At 31.4% G+C, this 25,636-nt stretch overlaps 2 protein-coding genes and 2 long non-coding RNA genes across 4 annotated transcripts; 3 read left to right on the top strand and 1 right to left on the bottom strand.

Moving 5' to 3' along the window:
• Positions 1–1,630: 1,630 nt before the first annotated feature.
• Positions 1,631–2,815, top strand: LOC150025168 (uncharacterized). Its single transcript, XR_016515425.1, has 3 exons — positions 1,631–1,758; positions 1,910–1,984; positions 2,757–2,815. It is a non-coding gene; the product is annotated as an uncharacterized LOC150025168 (long non-coding RNA).
• A 2,408-nt stretch (positions 2,816–5,223) lies between these two features.
• On the top strand, positions 5,224–6,664 carry LOC137821324 (uncharacterized). Its single transcript, XR_011082782.2, has 3 exons — positions 5,224–5,422; positions 5,574–5,648; positions 6,428–6,664. It is a non-coding gene; the product is annotated as an uncharacterized LOC137821324 (long non-coding RNA).
• A 9,926-nt stretch (positions 6,665–16,590) lies between these two features.
• On the top strand, positions 16,591–19,404 carry EMB1796 (Pentatricopeptide repeat (PPR) superfamily protein). Its single transcript, XM_068624783.2, has 2 exons — positions 16,591–18,771; positions 18,901–19,404. The coding sequence occupies exon 1, from the start codon at positions 16,811–16,813 to the stop codon at positions 18,704–18,706; it is 1,896 nt and encodes a 631-aa protein (XP_068480884.1). The 5' UTR covers positions 16,591–16,810; the 3' UTR covers positions 18,707–18,771; positions 18,901–19,404.
• A 1,049-nt stretch (positions 19,405–20,453) lies between these two features.
• On the bottom strand, positions 20,454–25,063 carry LOC137820734 (TRAF-like superfamily protein). Its single transcript, XM_068624956.2, has 3 exons — positions 23,702–25,063; positions 21,353–21,739; positions 20,454–20,973 (listed from the first exon to the last, which is right to left on the bottom strand). Exons 1-3 carry the CDS (start codon positions 23,924–23,926, stop codon positions 20,611–20,613), a joined length of 975 nt encoding a protein of 324 aa, XP_068481057.1. The 5' UTR covers positions 23,927–25,063; the 3' UTR covers positions 20,454–20,610.
• Between the last annotated feature and the right edge of the window lie 573 nt (positions 25,064–25,636).

Raw genomic sequence — 25,636 nt, 5'->3', positions numbered from 1 at the left:
TATAAGACTATTTTGTTTTTAAAATATAATTTTATGAATCAAATTATGAGTAAAATACAAACTATATTTACCACAAAACTATGATATTAGGGATTAAATTCACAATGTCTCATAAGTTCAACAATGTTGTATTTTGTGTGTGTTCAGTTATGATTCATGATATTCCTAATTTTTTCCCATTAGTTTTTAATGAGATGAGATTGATGATATTTCTTTTATAAAAAGTTTTCATGTTAGACATCATTATGCTACTTGACATTTCAGCTAGACTAATACATCAAGTAACAACAATCATTTGTCATCACATGAAAAAAAAATATTATTAAAAGATAAATAAATACAAAATACAAAAATATGGGGGACTAGATCAAAACTCATATGTTAACAAAAACGATACATAGGTAGACTATACCTATTAATAAAGAATTCTAAGAATAGACTAAATGGAAGTCTATTATACCAATGAAAGGATTAATTATGAATAAAACCTAAATTAGCCAACTTATCCGCACACGCATTCCCTTCACGAAAAATATGAGTAACCCTAAACCTGATTTTTTCACAATAATTAAGACAAGTATTACATCGATTACGAAGCATACAAGGAATATTTGTCCTAACAGTAAACACAACACAAACCAAGGTAGAGTCACATTCCAGTCAGGCATTAGTAAGACCCAACTTTTGAGCTTCCTCCAAAGCATATATAACTCCATAAAATTCAGCAACCAAAGCAGTCTGAACGTGAAGAAACATAGATGAAATTCCAATAAACTCTCCCATACTTCCACGGAAAATACTTCCACAAGCGGCAAGATCTCGATAATTACTCTTTCTATTTTGTAAGTGTAATTTAAGATAATTGGTTTTGGAAAATCAAGAAATATCACTACAACAAAATCATGAAATATAAACAATAATTAGTTGTTATAGTGACTAAATTAAAGAGAAACAAAAAAAAATGGTTTCTAAATCAGTTTCATTATTGTTAAATAGTTTCTAAATTGATATCTGATTAGCTATCAAGGTTTTTAACTACCAATTATTTAGATTTTAAATTTGGTAGCAAAATTCTTGATTGCTAATTAGATACCAATTTATAAACCATTTAAAAATAATATAAACTAATTTAGAAAAAAATATTTATTGTTTATTTATTTTACATAATATATTGTTTAATTGTTAAGAAACATTTATGCATATTATAGGTGATTAACATAAGATTAATTTTATTTAAAAAATATATAATAAAAGAAACAATTAAATTTAGATAAGACAAAATAATAATAATAATAATAATAATAATAATTTATACATCTATACCTATATATAAAGGAAATTTCTCATTATAACCGTTTTTTTTACGTAAAGTTTTTTCGATTTTATCCTTATTTAATATATCTCATTTTATTAGTATAAGGAAGTATTTTGTCATTTTATATGAATTACTTAAAAAATAAATTTATTTTTAAATTTTTAAATTAATATTAATGTATCCGGTCTTTTCTTAATTTCTTATTTTAAGCCAACAATGTAACAGTGCTTTTCTTTTTAAAAAAAGACAGAACCCTCCCCTTGCACGCTTTTTTTTTTCTTCTTCTTTTCTTCCTTATCTCCATCTCTCTCTCTCTCCATATTCTCTTATCTCCCTCTCTCTTAATTTTCTCTTCCAATCTTCATCTATTTTAGAATCTGATCGGACCACGTTGTAGCTGGCGAGTTAAGGAACATTTTTACCCGATCAGATTTTTAAACAGAGTAAGTTCATTTTTACTCTAAATATCCTTTGTTCTTTGTTTTTCCTTAGAATTTAGTCATCAATATTGGTGGGGTCAGTTGAGAAGTTTAATCCTCTCAACTTATTCTACTCTATACTGAATTTTTGTTATGTTTGGATAACTTGCATTAGGCCCGTAAATCTTGAAGCTTATCCAGACCGTGGGAAATAAAATTCTAAAAGTTGCTTGGAAAGCAAGCAATTGAGGTAAGGGAAGCTAAATTTAATTTTTTAATAGCACTCTAGGATAGAAGATCTGAATGCGGAAGGGACGTGGTCCCAATATTCAATTTTTCATGTAAGGATGTTGTGTGTTTATATATTGGGTTGTTTGTTTGTATATTATTTAAATTTAAAAATATTATATTTTGATGATTTAGTATTAAAGTGTTATCTTTTCTTATGTCAAATAGACTTTTGAATATTGTGGATCACTTTTTGAATGATATTGTATGATGGAATGATATGGAATTGAATTCATACATTTGGGATAATGTATGGACTGATGTTTGCTGTGTATTAAGTATTGATGCCTATGTGGTAACGATCTCCGAGCTTCACTGATGATCTAAGTCACATAGACTAAGATATCAGGTGGTGAGAAGCTGATGGGGGAGTTCATGCACACCGTGACATATGACATGCACAGCTTGGGTTGTATTGAACTTATCCTGATCCTTTCTGTTGGATTCGCTGGTAATCTTTAGATCAGGTGTTAGTCTCTGGTAGGACTTACTTAATACGGGTCTTCCGGAAGACGTTGTTTGTTGAATATTCTGGATGTGTAGATCCATGTGAGATCTATGTGATTGATTTATGTTGGGATTTCAAGAAGATTGAATAATTGAGAAATTGGCCATGTAATTTTATTTTCTCTTTTAATTTAATTTCGTATATTATAAAATTTTATTTTCACTAGCTTACCCTTTCTTTTTGTGTTGTGTTTAAACTGCGATGACTGTACTATGTACACGAGCAGATGACCATACAGGTGCAGGAAAGCCTTAGAGGTTTCAGAGTTTTATTTTGAGTTATGGATATGTAAATATTTGTATTTCTATAAATCCTAATCATGTATTAGGAATGTTTTGAAAAACTCCAAGTTTGTATAGAAATACGTAGAACTTATATTGAAATATTTAGATGTTATTTTCTGGGGTGTTACATTTAATGGTATCAGAGCAGTTCATCCTTAGGATAACCTGAGGGTAGTGGGTTTATTCTGTTTCTCCTGCGTGTAGATTTTTGTTTAAGTCTAGTCTCAAGACTTAATTAAAAGTTTCTAATAAGATGTTTGACAAAGTTGTTTTTCTTGAAATCTTGTTTATGTTCGAGTCAAGTTAATTGTTATGAATAAAGATGAAAGTATTAAGAATGAAAAGAATCTTGATAGAGTGGTGAGGGTGCACACTCATGACTAGATCAAGATTATTTTCTATCTTAATTCTAAGTAGCTAGAGTACATTTTAGAGATAAGTCTTGATTGGTTTTGTATCTATTTTGTGTGATGATTTCTTTTAAGTTAATTTGTCTTAAAGATGTAGTTGGAAATTTTTAGTAATTTCTAACCCAATTCTTTACGTGCTTAGTAGATGGCACGTAGACCACCTACTCCTCCTCCACCAGTAGATATGCCCAACTTAGCTCGGGCAATAGAGATGATGGCAACAACCTTGCAACAACAGAGTGCTACTATGGCACAACAACAACAAACTACCCTTCATCAATTAGAAACTACTAGATTAGCAGCTGAAGCAACTCAGCTTCATCAACAACCTCATACCTTTAGTCTGGAGGATTTTCTGAGACACAATCCGCCCATATTTAATGGCAAGGTAAATCCAGATGGAGCAGACCAGTGGGTGAGAGACATAGAAAGAATCTTTGAAGCTACTCAATGCCCTGAAGAGAGAAAGTTATCCTATGACATTTATGTACTAACTAAAGAAGCTGAATTCTGGTGGATAGGCATGAAGCAAAAATGATGGAAGACAGAGGAGAAGATGCCACTTAGGAGAACTTCAAAGTAAGATTCCTGGAGGAATATTTTCCTGACAGTGTCAGGTATGCAAAATAATTAAATTCATGCAGTTGGAACAAGGAAATCTTTCCGTCACTGAATATGCTACTAGGTTTAAACACCTAGCTAGATTTTGAATGGAGTAAGAATATTTTTCTTTTAGATTAGAAGAGAGAACATAAAATAGACCAAGAATAAATATTTTAATATTTTAAGTTAAGAAAGTGTGTGTATATATATATTATAAAATTAATATATTTTCATTTATTGAAAATTTTATTTTTCTAAAATGCTTTGTTTAAAAAAAAATAATAATTATATGTTTATGTTTTTATATATTAGCTTTACTATAATGAAGGTTATCAAGACTATAATAAGACTAGTTAATTAGAATTTTAATCAAATGAGTTTTTCTTGTTTAATAAAGATTTGTGATCTTTGTGTTATGTGTAATAAAGTTTTTCTTGTATGTAATATGTTTGGAAAAGATGAACTTGAGTGTGTTAAGGTTTATAATAATACTTTTAATTTTCTGATTAAATGACGTGGGATAAAGTGAAGACTTCTTTCACTTTCATATAAGATTATAAGGAAGTTTTAGAGGACGAAATAATATTAATAATAACATGTAAAAGAAATTAATTAAATTCGTAAATTAAGTTATATAATTAAATTTCTTAAATTTTTCTACTGGTCTCTTTAATGAATTGGATTATATTATAAATGTTTCATAAATATAAAGTGAATATTAATTTATATATTCAATTGATTTATAAGAAAACTATAATAACTATACTTTTTACAGGAATATATATACGTATAAATATACGTATAAATGTCGAAATCATATCTAGAATTCACCAAATAAATTATTACATAAGCGACATCTAAAAAAAATATTTTTTAATTCTATTTTTATAAATATTTATATTTATACATATATGATTATATTTATATATTGAACTACTATAAACTTTATACAACTCTTTAATGAGTTTATAGTAGCGTGGATAGTAAAGTTTTGGGATGTTAGAAATATGTTTTTTTATTTATTAGATCTAAAGAAGAATTGTTAGAAGAAATAAAGTATTTATGATGAATCAAATTGAAAGAAAAAGTAATGAGGGTTTAATTTCTTTTGGCTATTCCCAAAAGGACTCTATTATTTTGCGGAATTGTCAGTATATGAATAATTGCTTAACGAGTCAGAAAATCGTGGATATCATATTAATCCTACTCTTTCCATGGTAGTGCGACTGTAGTTTGATTAAAATAAATTAAGAAAATGAATAAAAAGTTATTATATTTGTGAAAGTGATAACTTCTATTACTTTAATCTAAGTTTCAGTATTATAATTCAGTATTTAATTTATTAAGTTTAGGACAGATTGTTTTTTATAATGTTAATATTAGAATTTGTGTAACAGCGTTAAAAAAAAATACAGAGCCCCCGCACAAATTCTTTCTTCTTCTTTTTCTTCCTTATCTCCATTTCTCTCTTTTCATATTCTTTTCTCTCTCTCTTAGTTTTCTCTCCCAATCTTCATCTATTTTAGAATCTGATCATACCACGCTGTAGCTGAGGAGTTAAGGAACATTTCTACCCGATCAGATTTTCAAACAGAGTAAGTTCATTTTTACTCTAAATATCCTTTGTTCTCTGTTTTTCCTTAGGATTTAGTCATCAATCTTGGTGGGGTCAGTTGAGAAGTTTAATCCTCTCAACTTATTATATTATATACTGAAATTTTGTTCTGTTTGGATAATTTGCATTAGGCCCGTAAATCTTGAAGCTTATCCAAACGGTGGGGAATAAAATTCTAAAATTTGCTTGGAAAGCAAGCAATTGAGGTAAGGGAAGCTTAATTTAATTTTTAATAGCACCCTAGGATAGAAGATCTGAATGCGGAAGGGACGTGGTCCCAATATTCAATTCTTCTTGCAGGGATGTTGTGTGTTATATATATTGGGTTGTTTGTTTATATATTATTTAAATTTGTAAAAATATTATATTTTGATGGTTTAATATTTAAGTGTTGTTTTTTTTTATGTTAATTACGTTTTTGAATGTTGTGGATCGTGTTTGGGATGATATTGTATGACGGGATGGTATGGAATTGAATTCATACATTTGGGATAATGTATGGACTGATGTTTGTTGTGTATTAAGTATTGATGCCTATGTGGTAACAGAGATCTCCGAGCTTCACTAATGATCTAAGTCACATAGACTAAGATATCAGGTGGTGAGAAGCTGATGGGGGAGTTCATGCACACCGTGACATATGAGATGCACGGCTTGGGTTGTATTGAACTTACCCTGATCCTTTCTGTTGGATTCGCTGGTAATCTTTGGATCAGGTGTTAGTCTCTGGTAGGACTTACTTAATACGGGTCTTCCGGAAGATGTTGTTTGTTGAATATTCTGGATGTGTAGATCCATGTGAGATCTATGTGATTGTTTTATTGTTGAGATTTGAAGAAGATTAAATAATTTGAGAAATTGATCGTGTAACTTGGTTTTCTCTTTTGATTTAATTGTGTATATTATAAAATTCTATTTTCACTAGCTTACCCTTGCTTTTCTTGTTGTGTTTGAACTGCGATGACTGTACTACGTACACGAGCAGATGATCTTACAGGTGTCTGAGGATCAGAAGAGTTTTAGGGCGTTGATTATGAAACTTATATTGTAAATATTTGTATTTCTATATGTCATAATCATGTATTAGGAATGTTTTGAAAAACTTTATGCTTGTATAGAAATAAGTAGAACCTGTATTGTAATAGTTAGATGTATTTTCCGGGGTGTTACAATTTGTGGGTTTGAATAATTAATTTGTAGTTAAATTATTAAATTTTACAAATTAAATTATATGGATATAAAATTTCAAAAACTAAATCAACCTAAACTTCTAATTTAGGATGAGAAAATTGAACTACTTTTTTTTAAAATAAAAGCTTTCATGTTAGGCAGTTCAGCTATGTTGACACCTCAAGTAACAACAATCATTTGTCATCGTATGAAAAAAATATTATTGAAAAAAAAAATACAAAAATATGGGGGAACTTCCTTTCCTGAGTCATCGTTTGCTAGTACCAGGGTTGGATGCTTACTTCGCATTCTTTCCTTATTTATTATTGCCTCCACCTGAGAGTTCTCCCTCGTTCTAAGAGCTGCTCCTTCGAAGCGAGGAAGGGTAGATATTCGGAGTGCTGCCTGATCGTGGACGGGTTGGACGGGTTCATCGATGCTGGGAACAAGACTGGCTAAGAGCTACTTTTGGCTAGCTATAAGAGTGGGTCTTACCTCAGCAACTTTCCTTGACTACGAAAGCATGCTCCCCCTTTTCAATCTCCATCCAGGAACAACGACCATATACGAGAAGGCATCGAGGAGACCCTGAGTCCTTCAGACCAGTAAATGATTGCCTAGCTAGCGCATATCGAAGAGTTTGAGCAGTGGCCTTTGTTCACATCCTGATTGGGTTCCATCTAGAGGAGATACTCGTTAGGGCAAAGGATGCAATAGTTTACTATTCTAAACTATAGCTATAGGAAAGAAAGTCCCTTTCAGAAGGGGGTCTATCGCCTTAAGGCTAATTGAAGGACAGATGGCCTTCCCTACAGCTTCCTTTTTGTTTGAAGGATAAATGGCTCGAAGATGCTCCTTTGGCTTCCTGTGTGGTCCGTCCTTTGGATCAAGCGGAACTGGGGAAAACCATTCACGACTACTGGCTTCAGACCAATGACTGGGACTGGGGGGTGCTTCGGCAATATTTGCCAGACGCAACCCTGCCGAAGCTTAGCGGCATTTTGTCCACAGCGAAACTCAAAAGACGAGCCTGTATGAATTTATTATAGAAAGAAGAGCCGCCTTGTAAGAAAATGGATAGCTGCAGTATCCCTATCGGTACAGTAACTTCGTACCTCAGTGATGACTGATTATATTAAGCCAAGGGATCGGGGAGATCAATCATACTTTATTCCATTACCCTAAGTAACTCCGTGCCTCTCGCTTTAGAACCTACCTAGCTTTGCCTTTCCCCTTTTACTTTTTGAAGATTCTAAAGAATAAGATTTTAAGAAAAATGATACATTAGTAAACTATACCTATTCATAAAGAATTCTAAGATTAGATTAGATTAAATGATAGCCTATTATACCAATGAAAAGATTCTCTATGAATAAATCTTAAATTAGTCAACTTATCAGCCCACGCCCTTCACGAAAAATATGAGTAACCCTAAACCTGATTTTCCTACAGTAATTAAGACAAATATTTCATCGATTACGAAGTATCCAAGGAACATTGGTCCTAACAGTAAACGCAACACAAATCAAAGCAAAATCACATTCCAGTCAGACATTAGTAAGTCTCATCTTTTGAGCTTCCTCCATAGCATGTATAACTGCATAAAAATCAACAACCAGAACAGTCCGAACTTCAAGAAACGCAGAGAAAGTTCCTATAAATTCTCCCATACTCCCACGAAAAATACCTCCACAAGTTGCAAGACCAGGATATCCCCTAGCAGTCCCATCAGTGTTAATTTTAACCCAGCCTGGTGAAGGAAACTCCCATCTAACAGGAAGAGGACGAAGAACTTTATCAATACTAGTATTAATACTAAAAAACTTGATCACATTGAAATCCAACATATCATTCTTCATTGAAGTTTTAGACGAATTACCCACTAGATGAGTTAAATCTTTAATAACTGAAATTGCCATAAAAACCTCAATCTTATCCTGGAAACGAGCATATGTCCTCATACGTCATATCATCCGAATAGAAAAAATTATCAAAGCAAGCTTAATCAATTTAATCAAAGGACTAACTACCTTTTCATTTTTACTTTTTATTGAATAAAAAGTTTTGGCAAGTTGATCTTGGAGGTTAAATAAAGTTAAGAGAAATGTTGTAAAACTAGAGAAGCAAATATGTAATTTATACATTACCGACTTGTGCGTGAGACTATATATTATGGATGATCCGATAATAGTCCGATAGCGGGTGACACAATAGGCACAACAAATTATTGCTATAATATATTCTAAATTATTTTGATAGCATATTAAGAAATAGACTTTAAACCTAACTCAACTTTATAAAATTGATTATAAGATGGATTTGCACACCAAAATATATATTGTAAAATATTTTTATCTATAATGAATTGGATGTAGTAGGATTTCCAATTGATAATTGCTTAATAAATTAAACATTATGCTATATTTATATTACAGAGTTAAATGCATCACATCAATTTTAAATATTTGAACTACTTTTGTTAACTTTTAAGGATGATGTGACTAATGAAATAAGGCGTCAATCATGTGTTATCTACATGTATATGATTCAATGAATCATTCATTTCGATTATCATAATATTAACTAAAAGTATATATTTATATGACTTAAAGTTTTATAAATTTAGAAGGAGCAAAGTTTGTTATAATAAGTATTGTAAACGTGAACCATAAACATTAGGATATATAAAGAGAAAAAGAAAAAGAAAAAGAAAAAGGGGGGAAAAGAAAAAGAAAAGTGTTTTATGATAAGCGAATAAGGAGTAAGTTTGAACCATACATAAATTATTAAAATTTAAAATATTGAATAATTATATCACTGATTAAAAAAGCGCATAATTTTTGTGATATAATATTAATCATTATGCAAAAATAGGTAGAGTTGTGATCATCTAATATTGTGATGACATTTATATATGACAAACAAAAATAAGGTAAGCTTTTATTTCTGAAAATTTTGGTGTTGGAATTTTTTTTAAGAATATAAAAAATTATTTTTATGATTCCATTCATATAAATTTTTTGATTGAGCAAACTTTAAAAAAAAATCGTTCCTTTAGCTGAACGAGATTCTTCAGGAACTTTTCTTTTCAATTTCGAACAGTATCTACTATACAAGAATGTATTTGATTGGAAAAATTACTCAAAAACTATAAAAATCAATCAAACTTCTAAGCCGAAGTTTAAAACAATTTAATTTAACAAAAAAATCTTGATCAATTCCAATTATCATATTAAAAACATAATTGCCCATTCCTTCTACAATTCAAGGCACACGCAAGAATTCAATTATGCACAAGCGTTGAAATTATAGATTTATTTCATCACTCATTGACTTATCCATTCTCATAATTATTTACAAAATATCAATTCAAAACTCATGAAATAATCAATTCTTAAAGCATAAAACAACTTAGAAGTGTAATCAAATCAAACTAAATTTTTAGTTTACAATCCCATGTCCAATCCAATTATACGTTCTAACTCAAACATCACACTCAATTTTCAAGACAAAGAATAAAACAATAGTTTAATAATAATATATATATATATATATTATCACTAGTTATTCATGAAATTATTCTATCAAGATTTAAGTATAGCAATAGTTATTCATGAAATTATTCTATCAAGATTTAAGTATAGCAACATTGCATTCAAGATACATAATCATTTCAATATTTACCAATTGAAATTCAGATACATTTGGAGATCTCACATCGGCTAGAGATAAAGATTTTTCATAATATATAAGTAGGTGCAAAACTCACCTTACAAGTCATTTTATAAGGTTGATTTAGGTTTAAATTTCATCTTAATATGATATCAAAGTCATTTAGAGTCTATCATAATAAGAGTTTGTTGGATTTAACAGGTCACTTGCTATCGGACCACTATCACACCACCCATAATTTATAGTCTCACGCACGAGTTGATGAGTTGGTAGGTCTCTATATAAGTGGGGTACAAACCTCACCTTATAAACGAATTTATAAAGTTAAGTTAGGTTTAAAGTCGACTTCTAATAGTTACATTCAATTACTAATACACTCCTCAAAACCAAATAATTCAAAAGTTTACAAATTTTCTAGTTCATTCATTGACGTGCAAGGGTTTCAAAATAATATCAAAATAAATTATAATCTAATCATTCTCAAATATCTTACCCTAGTTAGGAGGGATAACATTTAAAGAAAATATGTACTTATAAAACTTACTTAAACCAAGTTTTGTACAAATGTTTTACTCAACTACTTAATCACTTCCCAAGTATTTTTTTACATTTATAATGGATCATAAAAAAATGAAATATGAATATGTATGTTTAATAAAATGAGATTGAGTCTTATAGTTGTAGATCAAATTTTATGTTCTCGTTGTCTATATTGCATGTTAAGTTTATTAATACTGATATTTAAGGTTTACAAAGATCGAACATATATTTGTGTTTTTCTTTTATGTGTTTGTGGTATGAGTAGAAGAAAAACATGTTCAATAAGAGTTATTTAAGAAAATTTATGAGGAACTTCTCTAGAACGTTAACTCATGAACAATTTGATTCTAACATCATTGGAATATATGTATTAAAAATATAGATAATTATTTATTTTGAAGTAAAACTCTTATTATTACACAAAATTTATTTATTTTTGTAATATATTATAAATATATAAATTGTTGTTATACATATAGGGTTAATGTCCTTTATAAGAAAATATTTATAGACAAAAAAATTTACTTATAACTTTTAATTAAATAATAATTACTTATATAATAATCTAGATATTACACATTGCATACATTAATTATACAATAAACGCAACTAAAATTCAAGTTTAAATTAAACTTAATTATTACTTTTAAACTAACTCACACACTTATTAACCACATAAAACACAAGTTTTTATTATTACTATATCAAAATATATGATACTTTTTCTAGAGTTATTTATGAGAAGAAAAAGTCACGTTGATTTGATTCAAAGATAAATAAAATTTAACTCTCAAAATTTTATTTAATGTTATTATCTAAAAAAATATCTTGAATTTAATTTCAAGAATTGTTTCCAATAAATTTGACTAAAGTTAATTTATATATATATATATATATATAAATCAAGGATATTAAATGAAATTAACTAGAATTCTTAATATGCGTAAAGTTAGTTAATTTTGCTTGTATATGAGTCCAAAGTAAGTATTTATTATTATTTTTTATTTATTACACTGGTAAATTTACATATTTTTTTATTTTCTATAGTTAAGTTCATAAAAATGTATAAAAATATTAGAAGCAATTATAAAAACTTAATTGTTGAGTTTTGGATAACTCAAATTCCAAGTGATGCTTAACATGTACTTTTTTTATTAAAAAAATATAAGAGCTTAATTAATAAATGATAATTTTTAAAAATAAAATAAAATAATAATTGATATTATTTTAGACTTTTAAAATGACAATTGAAAATAAGTTTTTTTTCTACCAAAAGTCTAATATTCGGAATGGCCATTCAAGAATTTATAAATACTTGGTCAAAATATCCATTAGTCCCACCTATATATAATAAATTCTCAAGTTGGGGATATGTTTAGCAAAACAGGTATTGAATGTATTAAATAGTTGTGGAGATTATTAAATGTTGTTCTAAAGTCTAAATTGACTTCAAACTATATAGTATATTTATATTGTTGAACACACGAATACATTATATATGTTATGAATATTTTAGAATTTTGGTCTCCTTTTGGGAACTTCGATATATATACGACTCTATCTGTTTATCTAAAAATAAACATATTTGTCCATTCCAAATCTTTCATAAAATGTCCTTTCCTTAATTATTTATGAACCCAAAGATATGCTTTTAGCAAGTCAATTTATAGTTTAGGGTTTATGAGTGTTTAGTGTCTCAACATATTAACAAAACTAATACTTTTACATATTAAAGTATATAATTAAAATAAATAATTAGAACTTAATTTGTATTCATGATTTAAATTACAATATTCTTTTCATGTTTATATCTTCAAGAAAAAAATATAAAAGTTTCAATATTTTAAATTAGTTTTATTTTAATTTGAAGTAAAAAAAATAAATGAATGGGTTGAAATTTTCAAACCACCCCCACCAAATCAATGGAAGATTGACGCACCCTACCTACGAGGCTTCACATTCCTTATGATCCCTACTTCTCTTTATATACCCAAAAACACAAGTTACCCCCAACAATAAATTCTCAAAAGGCAAAGTCATCCAATTACCCAAAATGTAATGTCACCACACATCACAGAGGTTTGGACACTTATCTTAAATTACATGTCACTGTTGGACATACGTATTGAATATCGACATTTGAAAGACACTCGTATGATACATATCGGTGAAATGTCTAATTCAAAAAGTATTTATTAAATTTTTCACGATTTTAGCACGATTCTAACACAATTTTAAAAAGGAAAAACACATTAATTTTCTAAAAATTCAAATTTATTGTATGAATTTTTAGTATGATTACAAAAATAAGGAACAAATCTTTTTGAACTATCTTTTATGCTAAAAAAAAACTAAAACATACTTGTGCAGATAAATCTTTATTATCAATTTATATAATTTATAATTATATAATATATAGATTCGTGTCCCGTATCCTACATTTTAAAAATTATACGTATCTTTCGTGTCTGTGTTTGTATCGTATCAGTGTACTTGTCATATATGTATTACATTACTCACAACCCAATTTTGATATCACCAAATTTGTTAGAGTGATATATATTAACATCCTCGACAATAACAACATATACTTAAAACCTTAATAAATTAATACTTTATTCATTTTTATTTTTTTAATTTAAAAATATTATTATATCATTATCAATTATATAACCTAAACCTAAGCCCTAAACTGTTTATAGTATTAACAAATTTTTTCTGAATTTGTTATACCTAAAATAGCATAGTCCCATAGTCCTCACCATCAATGACGAAGCATGTCTCCAGCCACCCATACTCATCAGCCTATTGTTGCAGCCCCTTCTAAACCCTAAGTTACAAATTTAAAATAAAAAAAATCATGTTTAGATTTTATAAAGACTAAATTAATACAAAATATTTTAAAATCATACTTCTAATACATATCATAATTTATCCAACATTTTTTAAAGAAAAATTCAAATAAATATTTTAGTTAAGTATTTTAATATAATTGTTATCATATTCATAATTTCATTTTTCTTTTATATACTAAATGAATTAGATAATCTTATAATTAAAAATTACTGTATAATTTTGTTATTATATTTTGACGAGTTTTTGATTATGATGGGTTTTTTTTTTTGTTTTTTATCAAAATGGGGTCTGTTTTAAAAAATTACAAATTTAGGCAAGTCGTGTCAATTCGGCACGACTTCATATGCACAAATCGTCCCAATTAGACACGACTTTGTCATGTAATACTAAAGTCGTGTCAACTTTGCACGACTTCTGTCCTGCCATACTGAAGTCGTGCCAACTTGACACGACTTTTGCCACGTCATAATTTTTAATTTTATTATTTATGTATTGAGTAATAAGTTATGTAATGTTAAATATTAATTTGATACATAATTTCCTAAGAGTGTTAGTTTTAAGGAACAAAAAATTGGATAATCGTGTATGAATCATGTTTGAATTGAATGAATAAATACATAGAGGGTCCTAGCTTGGCAGGTTTGCTTTGTCAGGTTTGGTTTGTATTTTCATAACACTCTTAGAACATTCATTTTCTTTATCTATGTATTTATTCATTCAATTCAACCATGTTTCATACACGATTATCCAATTTTTTGTTCCTTAAAACTAATACTCTTAGAAAATTATGTATCAAATTAATTTTTAACATTGCATAACTTACTACCCAATATATAAACAATAAAATTAAAAATAAATAAATTATGATGTGGCAGAAGTCGTGCCAAGTTGACACGACTTCAGTATGACAGGGCAGAAGTCGTGCCAAGTTGGCACGATTTCAGTATGACATGGCATAAACGTGTCTAATTGGGACGATTTGTGCATATGAGGTCATGCTGAATTGACACGACTTGCCTAAATTTGTAATTTTTTTTTAAACGGACCTCATTTTAGTAAAAAATAAAAAAAATAATCTCATCATAGTCAAAAATCCTATTTTGACAAATACAAATATATTGTAAGTAAAATACAATTAAATAGTAAGATAACCATAGACATTCATATTTATTTATTTGTTACTAATTAACTTTAGATATATAATATTATATTTAAATAAAATAAGCACTTTGGTTTGATTATTGATTTTCAGTCTCAATTTAAACAAAAATCTCAAATTTGAAAAAAATGTCAAAATTATTTTTTGAATTTTGAAGATTATGTATCTTAGTGCTTCAAGAAATAACTTCTTATTGCACAATCCACTATACTTTTTACTGCTCTGATCTCACACTATATGATCACTCTTCTCTACATAATTGCCCCCACCACGAGCTTGCAGTTCAGTATAAAACTCTTACTGCATATTATTAGAATCCAAATAACATGGCCTAAATGCATTTTTTTTGCCCTTGTAACTACTTTTGTTAAGCTATCAAACACAATTCACATCTATTAGGGCAATTGAAATGTATAAAGTAACCTATTATTAAATATTGTATTTAATTAAATTTGAGTATTTTTAATTCATTTTTATTAAAATATTTTTTTTTATTTTTTTAAAAAATATTTTTATTTAAATATTCTATTGTTTAGTTTTTGCTGTCAGCACAATGCTATAAAAGACATAATTAATAGACGAACTGTAGACAAAAGATAAAATTAATGACAAAATCAAGCAATAAAATATTTAAATAAAAAAAAACTAAATACTCAATGAAACAAAAGTTTCTAATAAAGACTAAATTAGAAAGAAAGAACCAGTTCTGTAAGCCTACACTTTATGATTAAGTTTTATTAGAATATTTTGTTTTTAAAATATATTTTTAAAAGGGACAGTAAATAAAAAAAAAACTATTTTATTATTAAATTATAGTATTAAGATTAATTTAAAAATTCTAGTCATTCAAGATTTAAATATTTTTTTTTATATTTTAAAAGAGTAAATTGACAATGTTTTCCTTCATTAAAAGTCAAATTGATCGTGCATCCTACTTATTTTTAGGGAAGACAGCTTGGATTGTGGATAAACAGAAAAATGTCTGACAAAGCAATTATTATTAAATTATTTAAAATAGTGCAACTATCTTCAAACAATACTACAACTCACCTTACCTTATAAACCGATTCTCATTCTTAATACTCACATTTGTCATACATTCCTTTGTAACCAGGGATACATTCTTACAAGTCTCAATCACTCACTATTTCTTATTTTCTAAGTTAGACTTTTCTTGTTTTGTTTTCAAATATAAGGAATTTTCGGTTATTCTTATTTTATTTAATAGCATTTTTCCTAAAATAATATATCTTTAATTAATGTCTAACTTTTAATTACTTTTGTTTTATGGGAACATTATTTTTAAAAATATGAAGAAATTAGTAAAAATGAAGGCATTTAAAAACTATTTTTCTTAATGCGTGTTAAGTTAGATTTTTAATATATATGAGAAAGGACATGATAATAAGTAAATGTGGAAATTTTCCTCTCCTTTGGACCCGTTGGCATAGGCCCATAGGAGCATATATGTTAGTACTAAGTCCTAACTTTTACATTTCTCATCACCTTTGTTTGTTATTGCTACTATTCTTATTTACTATTTTTAAAATTACCCATGTGTAATTTTCAAAATAAATATAGAATTTGACATGCCAGATTAAATATTTCAATTTATTTAAAACAATTAACCCGTATTAAAGTTACTTTTAAATTAGTTTAATGAATTACTAAACTATCTTCAAAAACAATTTTATCATTTTCTTCCTGCACCCTTAAATTTTTCTTTCTGCACCACTAAATTCTTTAAAATACTACCGAAATTATTCTTTCACAAAGAAAAAAATGTTTTCGAAACAGAGATTTCATAAACAAAGAGTGTTTCAAGAGTGCAGAAAGAAATGGCCATTAACAAGAGCCCAAAGCCCAAAGCCCAAAAGCCGAAATCTCCTTTCGTCACCATCATCACAATCCCTCTAACTAAACCCTGTCTGAACCCTATCCAATTCCAAACCCTATCGCACTCTCTCTAACATGGCTCTCTCCAAAGCCTCCTTCTTGACGCAACTCAGAGCGGTGGCAAACCCTCGCCGGCGCCCTCCCTTCTGCGTCTCCCTCCGTTTGCTCTCCTTCTCCTCCCCGGAAGAAGCCGCGGCGGAACGCCGCCGCCGCAAGCGTCAGCTCCGCATGGAACCCCCCCTCTCAGCCCTGAACCGCACGCAAACCGCGCCAAAACCCCAACAACAAACCCCGTACTACCTGAATCCTAACAACCCGAAGCTCCCCGAACATGTGTCCGCACTCACCGGCAACCGCCTCAACCTGCACAACCGCATTCTCGCCCTCGTCCGCGAAAATGACCTCGACGAGGCCGCGCTCTACACACGCCACTCCATCTACTCCAACTGCCGCCCCACCATCTTCACAATCAACGCCGTACTCGCCGCCCTCCTCCGCCAATCCCGCTATGCCGACCTCCTCTCCCTCCACCGCTTCATCACGCAGGCCGGCGTCGTTCCTAACATCATCACCCACAACCTCATCTTCCAGACCTACCTCGATTGCCGCAAACCTGATACCGCTCTCGAACATTACAAGCAGTTCCTCAACGACGCCCCCATGAACCCTTCCCCAACCACTTACCGTGTTCTCATCAAAGGCTTGGTCGATAACAGCAAGCTTGAACGCGCCATGGAAATTAAAAGCGAAATGGATTCTAGAGGGTTTGCACCTGACCCTCTCGTTTACCACTACTTGATGTTGGGCCACGCTAGGGTTTCCGATGGTGATGGTGTTCTAGTGCTTTATGAGGAGCTGAGAGAGAGGTTGGGTGGGGTTGTGGACGATGGGGTTGTTTTTGGGTGTTTGATGAAAGGGTATTTTATTAAGGGGATGGAGAAGGAGGCTATTGATTGTTATGAGGAGGCTTTGGGGAAGAAGATGAGTGCTGTGGGGTATAATTCTGTGCTTGATGCACTCTCTAAGAATGGGAGGTTTGATGAGGCGTTGAGGCTTTTTGATAGGATGATGAAGGAGCACGAGCCTCCCATAAAGTTGAGTGTTAATTTGGGGAGCTTTAATGTGATTGTTGATGGGTATTGTGGTGAAAGGAGGTTTAAGGAGGCGATTGAGGTTTTTAGGAAGATGGGGGAGTATAGGTGTAGCCCGGATACCTTGTCGTTTAATAACTTGATTGAGAGGTTGTGTGATGATGGGAGGGTTGTGGAGGCTGAGGAGGTTTATGGGGAAATGGAGATGAAGGGGGTGAGTCCTGATGAGTTTACTTATGGGTTGTTGATGGATGCTTGTTTCAGAGAGAATAGGCCAGATGATGCAGCCGGATATTTTAGGAAAATGGTGGACTCAGGGTTGAGGCCTAACTTGTCTGTATACAATAGGTTGGTTGATGGGTTGGTTAAGGTAGGTAAGGTTGATGAAGCCAAGGGTTTCTTTGAGTTAATGGTGAAGAAGCTCAAGATGGATGTTGCTAGCTATCAGTTCGTGATGAAGGTGCTGAGTGACGCGGGGAGGTTGGATGAGATGCTTCAGATTGTTGATACGTTACTGGATGACAATGGGGTTGATTTTGATGAGGAGTTCCAAGAGTTTGTTAAGGTGGAGTTGAGAAAAGAAGGGAGAGAAGAGGAGTTGACGAAGCTGATGGAAGAGAAAGAAAGGTTGAAAGCTGAAGCTAAGGCTAAGGAGGCCGAAGCAGCCGAAGCTGCCAAAAGAAGTGCAAGGGCTGCAGTAGCTTCTTTACTTCCATCCAAGTTGTTTGGAAACAAGGAAACGGATTCAGAATCTAAATCAGAGGGTGATATTCAAGCTCTCAATAAAGAGAGCTCTGATGATACTGTTCCTGAGGCAGAGTTGGCAGAGAAAACGACTGAAACTGAGGGTGATAGAGCAACTGAACATGTAACAGCTTGAAGTTCCAATTTCTTGGTGCTTAATGTGGAGGTATAATAATAACTTAATGGTGCTTGGATGAGGAGGTATGGTGTCTGTGTCTGCCTAAATAGTTTTGAATCATCAATTTACGTTACCAACATTTTGAATCATACTACTTGTAATTAAATTTGTTGGAAAGGATTACGCAATCTATGATTTTCCCATTTTTACAGTGCCGTACTATTTGGGGTGTTGGTCTAAACCTTCTTTTAAGTTGAAACCCCCTGTACTGGAGCAACAAGATCAGCCATTGGAACTATGACATGTTTTAATTGTAAAATGGAAGTGTTTCTCTGGGAAATATGATGGATTTTCTTGAATTGCAAGTGAAGTAATATTGACATTGGGGTAGATGACAGGTTAGAACTCAGAAGAAAGATGAAGCAACTTATTTTATATTGTTCACTGTAACTGCAGTGAGTTGGGAACATTATGGTGCGTAAAAAGCGTAGTTCTTTTCACTTCTATGCAGTGAGCACCTTGGTTCAAGCAGTATCTACTCCTCCAAACACAATTTAGTTTTGAACAAATGATGTTGAAACAAATCTAACAGTTCGGTGTGGGTTGGATTGGGATAGTTTTAGTGATCCATTTTCGTTAATTGTTATAATTGATTGTATGAAAAAAGTGTATGGGAAAGTCGTTTTATGAAAATATATTTTGTTTAGGTTATCCAACATAACAAGTTTTTTTATGCTGAGAATGGTATGCTGTTATTTTCGATGTTTAATTTTGCATATACGAGAAAGGACTATAGAATTGAATCGTGATGGGAATCGAGAATTATTGTTCGATTTAAACCCAAGAAAAAACCACCCTTCTTGAAAGTGACCTCCAAAACTGATACGGCCAATGTTTAATTAGAATGTGAAATAAAAGTCTTAGCAGTTGAGGACAAAGTTAGTGCTCATGTATTTTTGGCAAGGGAAAAAAATACGTATTTCTTTTTTTCAGTAAACTTGATCTTGGTACTGTATTTTAAATTTGGTGAATTACTTTTCTAATTTTAAAAAAAATATAAATTAGTTTTCTCTAACTTTGTTTATTTTAGTCCTCAACCGTGATAAGAAATACTATTATTAAATATTAATTTAAGTATTACAAAACCAAAACTGTTTACTTCTAAAAATTAGAAGATTAATTCATCAGTTTAAAAATACAAAAATAAAAATTATATTTATAGGACTAAGTATTATTTTTCTCATGGGTGATATTTGACATTTTCTTTAGTTTTCCACTTTTCTTTTTTTCAAAGAGGCTTTCATGTCAGATATTAAAAAAAAGTTTGGATCAAACAATTATTTGGTAAGAATTTTTTAGATACTATTTCTAATGAAGAAAATTACAAAAATGAAACCTATAAAAGTTAATTTTAAGAGATTTTAACTTTTACTCTTTTTTTTCTCCTTTTCAAAACATTCAACATCACTTAAGAAAATACAATTCAGCTTAAATGAAATTTTAAGTTTAGTAAGTTATAAATTACAAAAGAAAATTAGGATTTTAGCTTATAAGAATCTTCTAATAAAAATGTGTTCTATTTAAAACGTTTCTTAAGCTAGAATTGAATCCTGGTAGAATTTATTTTCATGCAGTTTGAAGAGTAACCAACCAGATGTACATTTATCATCGTAAAAATGACAAAACTTTCCCATCTACATCCTAAAAAAAAGCAATTGAGCTAGTGTATTTCTCTTGGCTTGACTCAGATGTTGAGAGCAAGAAATAATTCAAACTCCAATCAAACAAATTTTAGAGGAAGAAAATGTTGTTTATTACACAGCTTATAAAAACTGGACATTTCAGAGTCACTTTGATGGTATAAATATATAGCAGCCCAAATGACGAAACACAACTGATAGAAATGCCCTTCAAATAACATGTCAACTACAGAGATTCGGCATGCACACACCAGCATCCGAATTCTGTTGTTCCTTCCATATTCTTCCTGTAACTCTGAGTTTCAGCTCCTTTCTGTCCCCACCAGAGAAAAATAGAGCCATATTTCTTTGAATAATGAGCCCATCATGGCTATCCCTGACTTTACGGTGGCTATCTCGAACACTCCGTGGAGTACCCTCCCAAATCAGTTTCCTACCATTCGCCCCAACCTCTAGGCTATAGCTATAATTTCTAGCCTCATTCTCATCACCCATAAAACGAAGGAATGCCATGTAAACAGGTGCCATGCCAAGCTGGAAAGCTTCAAAATGAAGGCAGAAATATTGGCCAAAACAATGAAACACCTACCAAACAAAATCAGTTTTCAAACAAAAGAATCAGAGGAAATTATCAGTATAAGTTAAACTCAGATAAGATTACAGTTGCAGCTACAACATGAATTAAAATAAAAAGTTGTCATTAGCCATCACTCTTCAATATGGGAACAAAAATATTAATCGGATGGAACACATAAATTTCAGTCATGTAAGTAACAATTATCACGAGAATCTGTTCCCTTAGCTCTTCCCACATCAGAAATTGAATCCCTATAAACAATTTTTGAACTGCAAATATACGACCCAATGGGGAAAACAATCTCCCCCACCCCACCCTCTTACCCCCTTTCTAATATTTCAAAAATGAAAGAAAAATCAGATAAAAAGATGTAATAGATACACTTACTGTGAGCATCCAGGTTGCATTCTCCACTTCACGCGGATTTGACTTCACATAACGATGGTTGAATGTGCATCCAGTGTGCATGTCCACTTTATGATCGTCCCTTAAATGAGCAACAAGGAAGGGAATATCCCCCACAACAGAACACTCTGATCCAGCATAAGGGCAACTATATGGTCTATAATTGCACACTGTCTCATGCTTAAGTTTGCTGTAATATGGAAAGATTTCTGAACATCCAAGGGCGTAGTACTTGCAAGGTAGCTCAAGTGATTCAGCCACCTTTTCCAGTGCCAGACACCTAATATCTCCAAGCTCTTGTCTACAAGTGGGACATCGGTTATGCACCCTTGTTTTACACGTAGAACAGAGTGTGTGGCCATTGTGGCACTGCAAAAATAAACTAATTTGTTACATTTTTCCCCCTTTCAGGAATATATACAATACACTTTTTTGCAGCTTCAATCATGACAAGATCAACTTTTAACTTGAATGAAAAAATGAACAATAGAATTGTAGAAGCAGAGATTGGATCAAGTTTCAAATATGGGAAGAAACTCACTAGCTTGACTTCGTATGCCTGAATGTAAACATACAAAAATATTGACTATCGAGCACCTAAGGACCAAGAAACGTGAAGAATTAACCTCATTATATACTAGTAACTATTTCATATTCCAAGACAAGTTTGAAGGGAAAAGACCAACCAGAGGTTGTTTGGATGAATTGAAAGATTATAGAAATGAGGGGAAAATAAAATAATTTTATTTACTAGTATTTTTCAGTTTTATTATTATTATCATAGAAAAAACAGAAAAGACACCCATATTTGATTATGGGTGTTCCCCACTGGGTTGGTCTTGTTTAGTTAAAGTCAACTAACTCACACGGCATACGGGGTGAGTTTTAACCGAGCTGACCGGGGTGAGTTTTAACCGAGCTGACCGCATGAGTCTATAGTCTACCTCTCCTATCCGCTTCTCTGTGAGGTATACTTTCTACTTCCTTCAAACCGGGCCAATCCTTTAGTTTAAGTATTGGGCTAGGTCATTGCACTCTCGTAATCAATTATGTATACAAATAACACTTCAAAATACCTATATGTTTGAGTCTTCACTTACAAGCCACAAGTCCACGTGGTTTTCTCTTCATTTCTTCTCAAATCTCACCTCTTCAGTCCAAAAAGCATGAACTGGGACCACATAATATGCCTCTACTTTCCCAAGTAATTAGGTGTTCCAAACTACTAAAATAACACCATTTCTACGCCTCTCCATCTGCGGTAACAGTAGAACTACCAAGTAACAGTAGTATTTAAAAAGGGGTAATACATCTGTATTTGTTTAATCCCAATGATTACCTCAGCAGTTGAGCTTAACATAGGTTGTAGCTGAAGAAAGGTGCATTAGGTATGAGAATATTAGGTAGATTTTCAATCTAAAGTTTTTAGTTGCATGTCTATTTTGGGAGGGGCTTGCTTTCCTAGGCTGTATTATTTCAGTTCATTGATATTTAAAGGGCATAAGGAGGTATGCGACGAGATTGGAGATCCTTTTTGAGTTGATGGTCGGCTCTTTTGGTCTATGTTCTTTTTGGCCTTTTTTTTTCTTCTATTTCTAGTAATATTCTCTGTCAGCCATATGAAATTCCTGATAAAATCTTCTGAGTGCTATAGTCACATATACATAACGACACATTGAATTAACCACTTTCAACATTATCAACAAATTTCAACAAAGACAATGCATCTAGCCATGATACTAGCATAACATGTGTTCTGCATTCTGAAAACTTTGTGCAACGCCAAAATTGACTCAACATGAAGCATTTTTCACAGGATATAGGATTAAACGAAGGCTCGTTACAATATTGGGTCTTGCTCTCACTAGAAACAAACGATAACGCTTTAAAGATCATAACTTCATTTTAACTAACTCATAAAAAGTCAAATACATGGTTCAAAGCTCGGAAGCAAAATATGTAAACTATCCTAAAATCAACCTTCTCTCAAATTCAAAATTATGTATACAAATGGACACAATGAAAACTAATTTTGTAATCTTGTATGCACTAAACTGAAACAAGAAGTGTTAAACATCAGAATGAAGCTCTCCGTAGCCAAATTCATACAACCAAAAGGAGATTAAAATTTGACAACACAACAAATCCCTCTACATGACACATATTACCAAGAATTGCAAGTAATGCCATAATTCCACAATCATCACTGAAGACTCATCAAAACCAGTCAAAACCATATCTAGGTCGTCCTTGTCCCTTTATAAGAGCCACCGATCAAATTCGCCAAAAGAAGGCAAGCATGAGATGAAAAAAATTGAAGAAAAAACATACCTGGTGAATTGGAGGGTACATTGAATTAGTACACACAGGACATTCCAGCAACTCGTGGACGCTGGTTGCCGGAGCAAGGGCGGTGGAGCCCACAGAATTAACGTTATTGGTGCCTCCATTGCGAGGCTTTGTGGAAGAAAACTCAGAGTGATGATGATTGGTGTGGATCTCATCCTCTTCCATGCCATCCGAGGATGACACACACTCAACGCTTTCCAAGTCCATCAACTCAGAAAAACCCCTTTCCACCACTGAAGGTAAAAAGATGAAAAGAGAAACACCCAGATATCAAAATCAAAAATTTCACCGAACTAATTACCTGGGTATTCCCTCTTTCTCAATCTTCCTCCTTCAATTCTCTATGTTCTTCTTTCCCAAGCAAGAACAAGAACACGAAAAAGAGAATAGGAGAAGGAAGACGGTGATGGACGTGGATCGGTGAATAGAGAGGATTCCTATAAAACCAAAGTCCATTCTGATGACCAACAGCTTCTTTTCTTCGTTGTCTCTCTTTCTCTCTCTACCCTGCTGTGAAGAGAGAGAAAGTGGATGAGGACCGTTAATTTCAGAAATTAGATAGTTCATGCGTTCATCCAACGGTAACTAAATTTCTTCTATTTCTTTACTAAAATAACAATCTCAATTTCTCGTAATATTTTGTTATTAGTTATTTTGTTAGGTCACATGTTTGTTTTAAGAAAAAAAATATAACTGACTCCCTTTTACTACACCAATTTTCAATTTCAATTTCAATTTCTACTCTAACGTGTTTATACTTCCTCAATTATTCAATTGTTATACCAATTATTGCAAATTTGAAGTGAAAACTTGGCATGCAATCGAAGAACTGAATTGGGTTATCCACTTTATATTTTTCTTTACCCCATTAATCTTTTTCAGTGAAAAGAAAGAGAAAAAAGCCATTTGATTCGAACTTTTTTTAATTAGAAGCAATAATCATTATGTTGGTGGTGTACTCGATTATTTGTCAATTTCTTCTAAAATAAGTATGCCGTATAAAAATAAAACAAGGCTAAGAAACAACAATACCAAATGAAAATATTGTCCTTAAGTAACATTAGACCTAATCAAAGTTATTTTACAAAGCATTTAACAGTTAGGGGTTAATTAGTAACATAAGCAGTGTTGTTAATAAAATTGAAATTTGAGAAAAGGAGCAAAATAGAAGAGGCAAAGGAGATTTCTTATTCGTGTGGATGCAAAGCCATAATCACAGGGTGAAGATCCAATGGAGAGAGGTTGACACCAAGAAAACGAAGTGGATTTAGTTCTCAAGTTCTGCACTCTCACCCACTTTTTTAGAGCTCTTTTATAATATTATTAAGTAACATGGTGAGAGATAGAGACTTTGGCACCAATGATGAAGTTTATAGGCTTTTGGTACCGTTTCACAACTTCATTTGGGTGCACGTGCTGCCTTCGCCTGCTTTGGTGTTATATTATTATATAATATTATCGATTCATATTGATAGCAAATAATACCAAATCATAATTGTAATAAATATGCTAGACGCATAAAGCTGACAATATCAAACTAATGGGCATCATTAAAGAATCAAGATAGTAGTAAGAAAATAATATGATTCAATTATTTCATAACAAATATATGTTTACACTTTTTTATCTCTCTTTTTCTTCTTATTTTCAAATATATGTTTTTCATAAGGGGGTATTAATGAGTAAAACTGTGATTTTTTTAATATAAATATTATTTATTTTTCCAAAGAGCATAAACAAATGCAAATTAATGTGAATCAATATGCATACGTAACATTGCTTAGTTCAAATATTTAAATGATATTGCTACAGAAAGAGAGCTACTAGGTTGTATTCGCTTAACTCATTCTACATTTTGGCAAAAGGTGATTCACGTTGGGTAGGTTTATAAGTGATGTATAATGGATTTGCTTTACA

The sequence above is a fragment of the Phaseolus vulgaris genome, chromosome 9 (genome assembly GCF_051622355.1).
Source record: "Phaseolus vulgaris cultivar YP4 chromosome 9, ASM5162235v1, whole genome shotgun sequence".
Lineage (NCBI taxonomy): Eukaryota > Viridiplantae > Streptophyta > Magnoliopsida > Fabales > Fabaceae > Phaseolus > Phaseolus vulgaris.
Note: the sequence above shows the minus strand (reverse complement) of the source record. Positions and strands in the feature narration are given on the sequence as shown.